Consider the following 15,249-nt stretch of genomic DNA (forward strand, 5'->3'; position numbering starts at 1 on the left):
GAATACCGAAAGCAAGATCAGAACCTAAATTCTGAAAATGCCAAAGTGTAACAGCCCGATTTTGACCTTAATCGGAACAGTGGTTTTGGGACCATAAATCTAAGTCCGAAAAATATTTTAATATTATTTTTTGTGTTTATTATGTATGAATTTACTTGTGTGATAATTACATGCTTTAATTTCATCGTTTGAGTGTCCGATTAAATAAAAGGATTAAATCGTGAAAAATGAAAGTTTAATGGTTAAATATGAAAGTGCCTAATTGTTGTTGTCTTTAAAATTTGGAGGTTTTATAATGCAATTAGTCCATTATGTAAGTTAGTGGGTGGCAAAGGACTAATGTAACCTTATTATATGTTTTATATAAATATATTAGCAAAGGTTAATTTAGTAAAATGATAATAATGTTAATATATGTTAATATAGTAAAACATAAAATAAAATTATCATGCAAATGTTCATCATCTATAACCGAAACTACCAAAGAAATAAAAAGAAGAAAAATCTTTGAGTATTCGACACTTACATGTTTTAATTAAGGTATGTTTCGGTTTTGGTTTTTGTTAATTTTTACGTTTTTGATATCGTTGCTTTGTGTTCTTTAAAGCCCATGCTTCAATTTTGTGAATTGGTGATGATTTTGAAATATTCCATTGATTAATTTATGAGTTTTGTGATGTTTGAAGGTGAAATATGAAATATATGTGTTAGATTAACATAGTTTATTTTTTAATTTTTGACGAAATTGAGTAATTAGGGTTAAATTGTAAAAATTAATTTTTGAGGTACTAAAATGAAAAATAAATAAAAAGTGTGGACTTGTATAAAGCTATTGAATATTCAGCCCTAGCATAGTGTAAGGAAATTTTGTGTATTTTGTGTTTTATACAATAGGGACTAAATTGCAAAAAGTGTAAAATGTTAGGGGCAAAATGGTAATTTTCCCATTTATGTGTTTTTGGATTAAATTGAATGATTTGATGAATGAAAGGGTTAAATTTGAATATGTTTAGATTTAGAACCGAAGAAAACAACATTAGATCAGGGGAAGTCAAAAGTAGTCGAGTAGTCGATTGTGTCCGTTAATATCCGAGGTAAGTCTATAGGCATATAAATGTTGTTAAATTTGATAAAATATTTATGTTACATGACGAATGAAAATTTATGAATCTTAATGTGTATTGTCGAATGCAAATGTGATTTGGGAGCTTGATTATAATGTTCGATTCGATCGAGATTCAATGTCCGAAAGCCCGTACGAACCCTAGGAATAGTTAGGATACATTTGTCATGACATGGGATTTCCGATATGTGTTATCGTGTAAGACCACATCTGGGATGTTGGCATCGACTTATGTTTACATGTAAGACCCTGTCTGAGACAGTGGCATCGATATGTGATTACATGTAAGACCACGTCTGGGGCGTTGGCATTGTACGAGCTTCTGACCGTCCGCGTATTCTTTTTAATTCCGAACGGTTCAACGGGAAATTTTAAATGAATATTAAATGTGAAATCGAATTAAAATGGCTCAGGTATGTACTTATACCAAGTTGTGAAAATAAGGAAAGTCAGTTGTTGTATTGATTATATAAATGTTAAAATAAAAATGTGAACTATGTGTATACATATGTGATTGTGCATATTTGGTTAAATGTGGTATGTGTGATTTTAATAGTGAGATTTGGATAAGTCCATGTGTATTTGTACAATTAGCCATATGGTATGTGTATGAGAGATTTAAATGATAACCTTGTATTGAGAACATGTATATTCGGCCTTGTTAACTTGTAATAATATACAATTGATGATATATATATTTGCTTATGACTTTCTAAGCTTCAAATAGCTTACTCTGTGTGTTTGCACTTGTTTATCTCTGTTTTATAGATTTTGAAGTCATTACGAGCTCGGGGATCGTCAGCAAAGCCTATCACACTATTGATAGTTTCTTTCGGTACTTTACTAAGTTGATTTTGAGTTTATGGCATGTATAGCATATTTAAAATGTTGATTTTAATAGCCATGCGAAAATGGCTTATTTCCTTTGTTTGAGTTTGGTATCGATGCATAGGGTTTTAATGGTCAAGAATGGAGTTTATGATTATGTTATATATATGTGTGATATGTTTGGTTTTGGTATTATAAGGATTCAATTATGGCATATAGGTAAAAGGTTAAGTTTGGTCTTTATGCTTTTGATGAATTGGATTAAAATGATGTTTGTGATTATGCATTTTTGGTTATGATATGAGTTCATGTTATGTAACACCCCTTACCCGTATTCGATGCCGGAATAAGGCATGAGGTATTACCAGAACACATACACTTTTAACCATATTAAACCGAGTTGTAAAATTTCATCTAAACTAAAACTTTCAAATTGTTATTCTTGATTCGCTAATTAGGGTTTACGTGGCCCAATATACTCACAATCTTTCACTTCCTCATCGTATGAATTTATAAATTTCCACTTACTTGTTGAATTCATCACGAGTACCTGAATTGATCCGTATCATTACATATTCTCATGTCGTCACATTTTCCTATTTAACTATTGTAATATATCAATTACTCAATATCTCATAAGCTAAGTGTCACATATACATTATCCATTCATCTCCCATACAACTATCAATATTAGCCTCAAAGATAGTACAAATTTTCTCTATTCGATGTTAAACCAAAACATGTTACTTCATTACCAACTAACCTTACTAAATATACACCTTATACTAGCTCAAGTGTTTAACCATTCACCCATGACATAAATATATTTTATCTATTATTGCATAATATAGATGTGCTACCCAAATCATAATTCACCTCACATAGTAACCGAGTTAATTTTTATCATTTGTCAAATAAATTACAAAACAAGTTATATAACAAAATATAGATACATTTTAAACCTCACCAATAAACAAATTCTCATGGCATTAAATAATCATCACATATCAAAGACAAACGTACTTGACATTTCCATCACATAAACCGAATTAATCAGTGCAACCTCAATGATGTAATCATCCTTTTAACTTACTTAACCAAACTAAATTATACCATCATCTCACACATAGAATGACCCACCTATCATACTTCTCAATTATGTCACTTAATAGACCAAATATACCTAACATTTATCATCATGATCAATCCACAACCAAAATACATCCATATATCAAAATTACTACACACATATATATATATATACCATGACTAAAGTTCTTAAACATTTGATCAATTGCTTTTCAATACCGCAATAATTCTTTCAATACCATTACGTATTTACCATTGAATTTACCATTGACCGATTATAATCGGGCATATAACCATTTATACACAATTCATTCATATATTTTATTGTCCTCCTCCTCCTCTCTATTCCACATCCTTAATGTATATAGCATGCTTAATAACATTATACCTAATGTCATTACTCACTTATATGTAAATTTAAAGCTGCCCATCTGAGTCAGAGTCACTAAATTATTTTATTCCGAAGCTATGGAGCTCCAAATTAAAATCCGTTAATTTTCCCTGAAACTAGATTCATATATATTTTTACTATAAAAATTTCACATTTTTTTAATTAGCCAATAAGTACAGTTTATTCTTTAAAGTTTCCCCTGTTGCATTGCTCGACAGTTCAGACCTCTCTTCACTAAAAATTGATTATCTCATTATACAGAATTCAGACGGTATTTGTTTATTTCTCATGAAAATAGACTCGTTCAGGATTCTAAAAACATAAATTTTAACCCATAATTAATTTTGTACAATTTTTAATGATTTTCCAAAGTCAGAACAGGGGATTCTGAAATTATTCAGACTCTGTCTCTCAAATTTTATTATATCTCATGATTTACAATTCTATTGCTTACACCGTTTCTTCTATGAGAAACTAGACTCAAGAAGCTTTAATTTCATATTTTACTCATCTTCTAATTCGATTCCCACGATTTTTGGTGATTTTTCAAATTTGGCACACTGTTGCTGCCCAAAACTGTTTCAGTGCAATATATTGATTACCATTTTGATCCTAAACTTTTAACACATGACAATTTCATCCCCAGGCTCGGAAAATGAAATTATTTCAATTTAACCCTTGATCCAAGCCTAATCATTCTCATACATATCAATAATAGCCCATGGATTTCTTAAAATTTCAGAACTTTTCCATAAATTCAATACTTTTCAATTTAATCCCTAAAACATATTTTCATCCAAAATTCTTTAATAAAACACCTTTAAACATCCATTAACATCTTAATTTCATCAAAAATAACAAAAATCATATGAAATTATCAATGGTATCTTCCAAAACTTTCAACAATATCAAAAACTAATAGAATACTAAGTTGGACGTAATTGTAAAAGTCTAAAAATATAAAAATTTCAAGGGAAAAACAAGAATTGAACTTATTTGAAGCTAAAATATGAAATAACAGCCCTCAACCCTTTTCCATGGCTGTTTTCCACCGAAATTTTAAGAAGAAATAGTCTTGAAATCCTTAAAATAAATTTTGGCCACATAAACTTTATTGTAATTCCAATTTTGTCCTTAAATACATAAAAATCTTTGATTTTTTAACAGTATGTCGCCTCAGCCACTTAAATTGGTCCATTTTATCGTTTAGTCCTTCCTTATTTAATTGTTAGGCTATTTAATCACTTTAGTAAGTTTTGCATCTTTTCAATTTAGTCCTTTTTAATTAATTGACGGCCAAAACGTTAAAATTTTCTGATGAAACTTTAATACTAACTAAATGGCACTTCATAAATATATATAAAAATATTGATGGGTCAACTTATGGATTCGAGGTCTCGATACCTCATTTTTGACCCAATTTACCTATTAAATTCTTTTGAAATCACAAAATTCACTAATTCAAAAATTCTTATAAATTCACACTTGACCCATAATTATTAATTTATTAAAATTTCAAGCTTACTTGTCGGATTTAGTGATCCAAAATCATTGTTTCCGATACCACTGAAAATTGGGCTGTTACATGTTAAGTATTATATTTCATAGTATAAGTGTGTAAATTGCTTGATATATATGTGTCAGATAAGCTTAGTATGTTTTGCTATGGGATTGATAATGATTTGAGCTTGTTTTTTAGTGAAATATTCAGGTTTCATGTATGTGATAAGTTTGGTTTATGCTAGGTATTAAAATATTAAGATATGGATTGATTTAAAAGGTAATATTTAGCTATGAATTTGACAATAAGGTTAATATTAGATATTAGTTGAATTAAGTTAATGTTATATGATCAATGTATATTAGTCTTGATGTGCGATTTGAAAGTATAAGTGAGATCCTAAATCATTAATTTAGTTATATGATATGTAATAATTTGTATATGTTTGGTCTTATAAGTTGTTGCAAAATTTGTTTTAATATACTTATGTATTTGGATATAAGATGAATTAAAATAGTTAAATTTATGGATTTGTTGTGTTGTATTTTTGGATATACTTGTCGATTAATTAAGGTCAGTTTGTAAAGGCGTGAATGTATTTGTTTTGATTGTTATAAAATGAAAATGTAATAGATATGTTGGTATAAGATTTATATTGTATATGTGTTTAGTTTGGTAATTGGTTTATAATGGCATAAAGATGAAATGAAGTTGGTGTGGTTTATTAATGTTTGAGGTTTGGTGTGGTTTATTAATGTTTGAGATTCGGTTTCTTTGATAATCTAAGTATATATATATATTATGTATTGAATGTTATACAGAATGACCGAATAAGAAGCAATTCAGCTTGATTTGGTATATAAAAATTATTTGTGCTTAAATAACTTAAGATATCAAGGTTATATGCGCATGGTTTTGGTGATTAGGAAGGAAGTAAGTAAGTTTGGTTTCAAATCATGTAGTTAAATGAAATCCATGCCGTATAAATGAGTGATACCCAAATTGCGTTATGGGTTATGTTGTTTTGAAATAAATGAGTATCATGTTTATTAATAACCATTAAAATATTCGGCCATATTGTAAGTTAACCAAAATTTAATTTTTCTGTGGTTGTTAATTGATTTTAATATGTGAACATGCTTAGATTATAAAATGAGATGTTTAATAATTAGCTTATGACTAATAGTTATTATATGTTTGGTATATGATGTGTAATGATATGTATATAGATATAAATACATTTATATTCGAATTATTATTTTTTAAATATGCCAACGGAAATAATATAGTAAATTTAAGTTCAAAAGTGAATAGGTTTTGTGTTTTGACGAGTTTTAAATTATTACACTGGGATTGTAATAAATATCTGTTCTGAATTGTGCTATGTTCGGTAATGCTTCGTAACCCTAATTCGGCGACGGATACAGGTTAGGGGTGTTACACAAAGTACATGTTACGAAGGAAGTACAGACTACTAAACCATTTAAGAGAAAGTTCAAACAGACTGATAGAGCACCTAAGTTCAAGAAGGAACAAAAGGGCTCATGCTATCATTGTGGTAAGTCGGGACATTTCAAGAATGAATGTTGATTTTTAAAGAAGAAATCATCTTTCAAGACTATTATAACGAAAAGTTCGTTGCAATAATATCTGAAATTAATATGGCACAAGATGATAATACATGGTGGAGTGATATTAGAGCAACCAAACATGTGTGCAAAGACAAAAGCATGTTCACAAAGTTCACACAATGTGAAAATGACAATGTCTTGTACATGGGAAATTCTTCCACCGCAGCAATCAAAGGCAAAGGGTCTGTTGAACTACAATTCACTTTTAGAAAGGTTTTAACCTTAAATGATATATATTATGTACCAGAAGTTAGGAAGAATTTAGTGTTTGGAAGGTTGTTGAATAAGTTTGGTTTTAAACTTGTTTTTAAGGTAGATACGTTTATTTTATCTAAGGGATGAATTTTTGCATTTGAACATTTTAACCACAAGCTAATGCATTTGTACATAGCCCTTTTTAAAATTAATCACATGATAAATCATTTCATAAGAAATTGCATAACTTAAAACTTACCACTCTTTCATTAGCACAAGCATATTTTCATTTGAGCACTTACCCTTTCAACGCATCATATAAATAAGCATATTACCATTTAACCACAAGCTTGGTACTTGTCTAAGCATCAACAGCATCATTTGTTAGCATACTTGAACATATTTCATATAAACTCAACATTGATAAACTTATTTTATCAACATATCACACTTGAGTTTATAATTCATCACAACTTCAGTCGATGAATACACTTATTTTATATCAACACCAATAATAATCTTATGTCTTCAAACATTAATTTCATATGTCACTTATCAGATCTTATTGAATTGGGGAACGACTTACGAATATGAGTATATCGTATTCAGAATCCCGAAGGTTGCACAGAAGCACATAAGTGCTAAACAGAAACCCATAAGGCTGAATGGAGGCTCGTAAAAGTTGAACGAAAACCCATAAGGGTTGAACGAAAGCTCGTAAGAGTTGAACAAAAACCCATAAGGGTGAAACTAAAGCTCAAAAGAGCTTAACGGAAACTCATAAGGGTTAAAATGAAATTCATATGAGTTAACAGAAGCTCGTGAGAGCTAAACGGAAAGTAAACACGAAAGTTCGCAACAAATGTTGAACCTCGGTTTACTTGGGTAATTTGCCATCAATTCATCCTTTGCATTTGCCGTCAATTCATCCTTTGCCACAGAACGATTATACTCAATCCGTGTTCCACTTTAACCGGATATTCTTTTCAATTCATAATTTAACAATATTTCATTTTTTTAACAATATGCTAAATACATAATAATTTAACAACATTCCATTTTTCAACAATATATTAAATACGTAACATCATTCGTCAATTCAATATAATTATTAAACTTTTACCATACGAACTTACGAATTGAATTGTAATAATTGCGGGAGTTCGTGGATTATTCCACTATTTTTCTTTTTCACAAGTATCTACGAAATCTTAATCTAAAATATAAAATTACTCATTCATTAGCGTATATTTCAGTTTCAATTTATTTCACAATTTATACCCTTCAATTTTTGAATTTACACAATTACCCTAGCCTTTTCAACTTTTACAATTTAGTCCCTTAACTAGTTAATCTATCAAATTAACTAATTTTTCTCAATTAATAATTTATACAAATATTCTAGGCTATCATACAGTCCTTAATAAAATATAAATTTAATACCAAACCCTAATATTTTAACTATTTTCACAATTTGATACTAATATTAATATTTAACAAAGTCACTTTATAATATCATCATACAACAAAATTAAAGCCCTAAACCCACTTGGTAGTAATAATTTATTTCAATATATATTAGTTTAGACAATAAAATAATTCATTTCATGCAATTTGATAATTTTGACATTTTATAAAATTTCCCTAAAATTTTACTTTTATTCAATTTAGTCCCCGAGCCTAAAACATGCAAATTAGTCATTTTAATGTAAACCCATACTAGCTGAGTATTTATATATTTTCCTCCTCCTCTCCATTTCACATCCTTAATGTATATAACATGCTTATATGTAATATTATCTATAATTCCACTATTTACTTATGTTCATATCAAAGTTGTCCACTTGAGTCATAGTCGCTAAATTATTTATATCTTGAGCTAAAAATTATAAATTAAGATCTGCTTAATTTTTTAAAACTAGACTCAAATATATTTTTACCATAAAATTTCAGAATTTAATATTTAGCCAATAAGTACAAGACAATCTTCAAATTAATCCTGTGGTGCTATTTGACACTTCAACATTTCTTTACTAAAATTAATTATCTCTTAGTACGGAGTTTGGGTGATGTTTCCGTTTATTTCTCTTGAAAATAGACTCATTGAGAATTTAAAATATAAATTTAAATCCCTAATTATTTTTTAAATTTTTTGATGATTTTCAAATTCATAATAGGGAACCCAAAATCAATCTAACCTTGTCTCACAAAAATTCATATATCTCATAGTATGAAATTATTTTCCTTACACCATTTCTTCTATGTAAAACTAGACTCAATAGGATTTAATTTAATACTTTAATTAACCTCTAATTCAATTTCTACAATTTTGGTAAATTTTCAAAGTCGACTCTGCTTTGCTGTCCAAAATTGTTTTAGTGTAAAATGTTGATAACTAAGTTTATAACACCCTCATTTCCTTTCTCTACAATATTTCCTATCACTTCCTCTTATTTCCTTCACTAACATATCTAGAACATAGAACCTTATATAATAAAACTCTATTTTAAAATTATTTTCATGCTTTTTCAATAATATTAAACTTAAAAATATATTAAAATCTTGATGTTCTTACCTTGTTCTATTGATTTCAATCTTTAACTTGATTTTCTCTCTCCTCCAGCTTCTATTTCTTGAATCTAACTTGATATTCTAGCTCCTCGCAGTCTCCTTATTATTTTACACTCTTGGTAGCTATGGAAATTCTTTCGATTTTTAAGTGAAAATGATAAATTTTTGGTAAAAGAACCAATTTGTAAAAAAAAAAAGAAAATTTCTTTCTTCTCTTCTCTTCTCACGTGGGCGCATGGAAAGATGAAGATAATTCTTCATCTTTCCTTCCTTATATACTAAATAAAATAATAAAAAATATCTCATTAAAATATTAATAAAATAATATTTATCTAATTAAATAATTATAAAATATAATTAAAATATCTCTAATATCATCATTACCTTCTAGAGTTCTTTCTCTTTCTAATTAACCATTTTGCCCTTTATGATCTTTTAAAATTCCATCCTTGAGTTATCACTTAATTTGGTAAAATTGTGATTTAGTCCCTCATAATTCTTCACCTATTCAATTTGGTCCTAATTCATTCATTTTCCTTAGTTTTTAGATCATTTCACCCTTAAAAATATTTTCACCATTGGTTCTTCAACTTTTTCATATTTACACTTTAACCCCTCAAGTTTTGAGTATCTACTATTGGGCCACAAAACTTTTCTTACTTTTGCGATTTAGTCCTTTATTGAATTAATATATCATAATATACTTTCCAATGTTGACATAACTCAAAATTTCCCTTTTTGTCACTTTATTTCCTTACTTTACTATATTAAGGATAATATCTTTCTTACTATAGTAATTTTCGGGGTATTACAGTTCGAGTTCCGTTCGTGTGTTCGAGATTTTCTTCACCGGAGATTTGTACTGACAATTACTTTGTGCTGTCAAAACAGATCTTAAATGTTAAAAATAAAAATATTTTATATTAATATTTATGAATATAATTTATTTTTAGTATTAAATATAATTCAAGGTGGGGTTGGTAGTTTCAAATTTAAAAGATGAACCTTTTGCAAGGTGGAAGTTGAATTTATGGACAAATTTATTTCAAATCTCGTTGTTACAAGTTTTAGTAGGTAATTTATTAAAAAATATATTAATGAACCGATTATTAGATGAAATGTGAACAATAGTGAATGCAAGAAAATTTGATTGACCTACTAGTAATGGTTTAATTAGCGTTAGTGGTTACACTAGGTTTGATAAAATGCATTAAAAATTATAGTTTACATTAACACACATCTTTTTAGCAGTTGAGCTGAATCGTTGAAAACAACGGCTTCCCTATTTTAACTTCAAATAAATGAAAAAGTCTTCCTCGTTTGTTTTTTTCTGAAAAAAATTATAAACATATCAAAATTCGGGTGAAATACTCGTATATGCTTATTTAAATTAAAATTACTGGATTAGGCCGGATTTTTTGAAATTTATTGAAATAGGCCGATTTTGGAGAGTGTGTGAAAATGCGTCCAGTTGAATGTGTTTTCAGCGGATTTTGCAAGACTTAATTTCTTGCTCAATCAACAAAGCGCGTCCAGCTGACGCATTTTCTCTATTTTCTCTCCTTGACCGATTTAGGGTTTTTTGTAGATTTTTTTTAGATTTTAATTTTTTATATTATTTAGAATTTTTTATATTTTCCATATTTTTTAAAAATATAAAATTTTAAAATTTTAAAATTACCCTTGTATTAAAAAAATTTTGTTGAGAGGGACCAATTTGTTCATTTTCAAAATTGACAAGGACCAAAAGGGTATTTACACTAATCTGTTACTTAAATTATTCAAATTGTAAAATTTAATTTGATTCAAACTTGAAATTCGAATTATTTATTCAAGTTAACTCGAAATTCAATTTTTTTTCAATTTTTTCAAATCAAAATCGAGTTTTGTTCACCCCTAGAGGAACTAGTAAATATGCTAAAAAATGTGCATATTTCTAAAAATATTATCCCGGGATATCCGGCCAAATTCGGGATGAGGGGCAATTTTGAGTAGTTGACAATGGAAGAGTTTGGGACCCAGAATTTTGTTCAGCTGGACGCGCTTTGCGAACTTGACAGGAAAGCGCGTCAAGGTCCAACTTGAAGCGTTTTCCTGCAAAATCCACTGAAAATGCATCCATCACACTCTCTCCCAAATCGGCCTATTCTAGTAAATTTCGAAAAAAAAAACTTAATCTAGTAATTTTGGTTAAAAATCAGCATATATGGGTATTTCACCCTCAAATTTCATATAAATATATAATATTTTGAATATAATTATTATTACACGAAAAATAACACAGATATAATAAGAATATACATTTTTCCTTTTTTCTACTGAATCAAAATTTAGATACTAACTTGAAAAAAAAACATAATTAATTTATATTATTTTAGATTTTTGAAAAATAAAACTCAAATTGAAACAAATATTAAGCCTAATCCAGCATTGTCAAAATATTTGACTTGCATGCTTTGGCACAATAAATTAAAACTTTATAATATAAATAAAACAAAGACTTTATTAGTTTCTTTCTTTTCAGAATTTATTAATTTATTTCTAACGAGGAGGAGGAGCATTGACTTCTGAATTAATTTGACATTCTAACAACCATCGGATTCAGACAACACGCTATTTCAACACCGAATTGATTTAAATTATTGGTTAATTTCTATTGTTAGTCCCTGTATTTTACAAAAATTGTGAATTTAGTTTTTATACTTTAATTTGATCAATTTTAGTCCTTGTACTTTTCCAAAATTTGAAATTTTAGTTCGGACCCAAATAGCAGTAGTTAAATACATTTTGTTAAAATCCAGTTACTAGTCATGTACTAAGCTACTATGCATACAGTTGTAGATTTAGTCCATATTCTCCGATTAGATCATTCTAAGTCCCTATACTTTTCAAATTTTAGAATTTCAGTCTTGACAGAAATGTCACTCGTTAATCCATTAAATGGATTTTCAATGAGTAGTATGTGAAAATAACAAGCTGGCATGGCATTACACATATAACAATGTGTTTGTTGCATCAAATTTTGAAAATAGCATAAATTAACTTAATGAATTTAACAATTATCATTTTGAGAAGGAAAATTTTATAATTCAAAAGAATGGAGATTAAAATAACCAAGTTAAACTATATCGACTAAATCCACAACTTTCTTAAAGTACATGAACTAATAGCAAAATCTAATCTAAGTTATTCATTAATAAGAAAAATAATTAAATCAAATTATCTCCATTTCTAAGTTTATTTTGCCTTAGTTGGAGTTAAGAAATGGCAAATTTGTATATTTTTTCACTCTTAAACTTTGGTATCCAAAAATAATAATAACCAATGAAATACAACATACGAAAAAATAATTTGTATTTCATACAAAGAGTTATTAATAATTTATTGTGATAATTAGTGATGTCTGTAATTTGAAAAATGAATTACAAACTATCATTTAAATTGAATCTCGTAACACATTATTTGTTTGTGCATTTTTTTTTTGTTATTAATATATACTTAGACTATCTAGATGGGCTAGGCAAACAAGTAGGAATCGGGACCCTAAGCCTATCTCTCTCAAGGTTTAAACTCAATGACTTATGAGTATACAACTGTTTCATATTAGATCTTTGATCATTAACCAACTTCACCAAGCTTCTCTTTGCGTTTGATCTAAATGGACAATTTGATGATAAGAATCCATCCACCAAGTGTAGGTATGCCTCTAAATCGTGACAACATGCCATGTCTGCATCTGGTTTTAGATAAGGGGACATTTTAGAGTCGACCCTGAGTTCTGTTCCAATATGAGAGTATGCCCAAGGATTGTTATTGTCAATCATATTGAACACTTTTCCAAAACCATCATTTCTTTGTTTTTTTTGTAGATCCTCCTGTTGTTGTTGATTTGATCCTTCACCAATGAATATTCCAGGAACTCTAGTAATTAAGTCTTGGTTGTTGACAATTCGTAATACTTTAACATTCTTTTCATTAAGTCGATTGACAAAGCCTTTATTACCGACTCGAGGACCACCGAAAGAAAAAACCGCGATGGGAGGCACATGAGGTGCGCATGAACTTATTTCATCGGCGACTAAAAGGGAGAGTGCGGCACCAAGGCTATGCCCCGTGATTGTAATGCTAAGGCTTTCACCTTTGTAAGTCTCCATCAACCTTTTCACTTCTTCAACCACGGATTCAGCCAAGCTAGGGACGTGAGTACCGGGTGTTTTGTGCAAGCTCAAGAATCCACATTCAACCTTTTGGGTCGGGTTATCCGATTCTGGGATCCGAACCAATTGGGCTCTTAAATTTTCAGCCCATTCCATGCACGTTGCTGTCCCGCGTAGGGCAATCACAATATCCCTCCTTCCCATCCGTTGAATCTCCCTCCGGTCGTCACAAACCGCTACGTACCCGATCCAACTAGACCGTTGGGTCATCCACCCAAGATCCGGAGCCACGTCGTCGACCCAATCCGGCAAGCCGATAGACGAGGTGGCGTAAAGGCTCTTGGTCAACTTGTAAGACCTATCGGGTAACGCAACGTGCCTCGGCAAGGGAGCCTGGTTGGTGGACATAGCAGGGTTCGAATGAAAGCCATGGTAAGCAGCTTGAACGAATTCCCCATATCTAACCACTTCCCGCCTTAGATTCTCATCGAGCGGGTCAAGCAACCCCGACCAATCATTGCAGCCATGGTACTCTCTCCAACGAGAACCCAGGCTGTTCCTCGGCGAATACTCCATATTGGACTTGGATAAAAGTCGTTGAAGCCTATTTAAATGACGCGGCGACATCTCTTCGGCGGCTTTCGTTTCGGGCCAAATCCTCGAAAGATTCAGCCCTTCCAGTAAACCCTTACCTTTGTTTCCGATCGAACCATTGATGGGCGGTTTGGTAATTACTTGTTCGGGTTCGGCTTCGTTTGTCTTCTGGAGGAGTTTTTCGAGGTTGGAAAGGTGTTGCCGAGTCGACTCAGTGGAAAAACATGCTGAAGAAAGGGGCTTTTGAGAACATGGATTGGGTTTGGTTAAAGGGTTTAGAGGAGATGTTTGCCGGCACTTGAAACTTGCCCGTCTGGCTTGGAAGACGTGCAAGTTTTGAGCGGGAAGAGTGTGGCCGACGCCGATCTGCATGAAAAAAAGAGCAGCAAAGAAAGATAAAACTTAAAAGAGAAAAGAGGGAGAGAGCTTAAAAGTTGAAACAGCAAAGCGAAGACCGAGTGGGATCGAAAAGAAGAGATGAATTCTAATATTTATAGAACAACGTTTCAAATGAAGTACCTTATTGCGCGACAATGGCAGTACTGAAAATATGAGAAGGTTTTAAGGGTTAATATGCACTGGAAAGATTTGACATCGTTCTGATTAGCCCCTTGAGCTCTAACGTGGTTCAAGGAAAGTGTGCGATGAATGAGACAGGAACTCGGCCTGGATTATAACTTGTTAATTGGGTGAATGAATTTTATTTTATTTATTTATTACTTTGGTAGTTGACTTGACTTTATTTCCAAATCACAAATCATAGTGTACTCAGTAGTAGCTACTCACCGTTTACGGGGTACAACACCGTGTTCCTTCAAAGTAATATGTCCTTGTTTAATCAAGGGAAAACGTTCCATTATTTTATATCTTTTATTAATTATTTAATGTTATTTTAATATTTTTATGTCATTTATATATTATTTTATAACTTTTTAGCTTAAACATTAAATCACACAATTTTAAATTCTAAACTTTTAATTTTAGAGACTCTGAACTCCGAACCTTAAATCATAAATTCTGGACACTAAAACTTTAGACTATAAACTTTGAACTCTAAATCCATGAATCTCAACTTTTCGATTTTCAATTTTATTTTATTTTTGCTTCTTTGGATTTATAGTTTCAGCATGAACTTTTTATGTATTTGTTATGTGCCTCTGTTTTGATGG

General features: G+C 30.2%; 1 protein-coding gene across 1 annotated transcript; it reads right to left on the reverse strand.

The window, feature by feature from the left end:
• Positions 1-12,666: 12,666 nt before the first annotated feature.
• On the reverse strand, positions 12,667-14,558 carry LOC105765070 (phospholipase A1-Ibeta2, chloroplastic). Its single transcript, XM_012583986.2, has one exon. It carries the CDS (start codon positions 14,450-14,452, stop codon positions 12,833-12,835), a length of 1,620 nt encoding a protein of 539 aa, XP_012439440.1. The 5' UTR covers positions 14,453-14,558; the 3' UTR covers positions 12,667-12,832.
• Positions 14,559-15,249: the final 691 nt, after the last annotated feature.

The sequence above is a fragment of the Gossypium raimondii genome, chromosome 12 (assembly GCF_025698545.1).
Source record: "Gossypium raimondii isolate GPD5lz chromosome 12, ASM2569854v1, whole genome shotgun sequence".
Lineage (NCBI taxonomy): Eukaryota > Viridiplantae > Streptophyta > Magnoliopsida > Malvales > Malvaceae > Gossypium > Gossypium raimondii.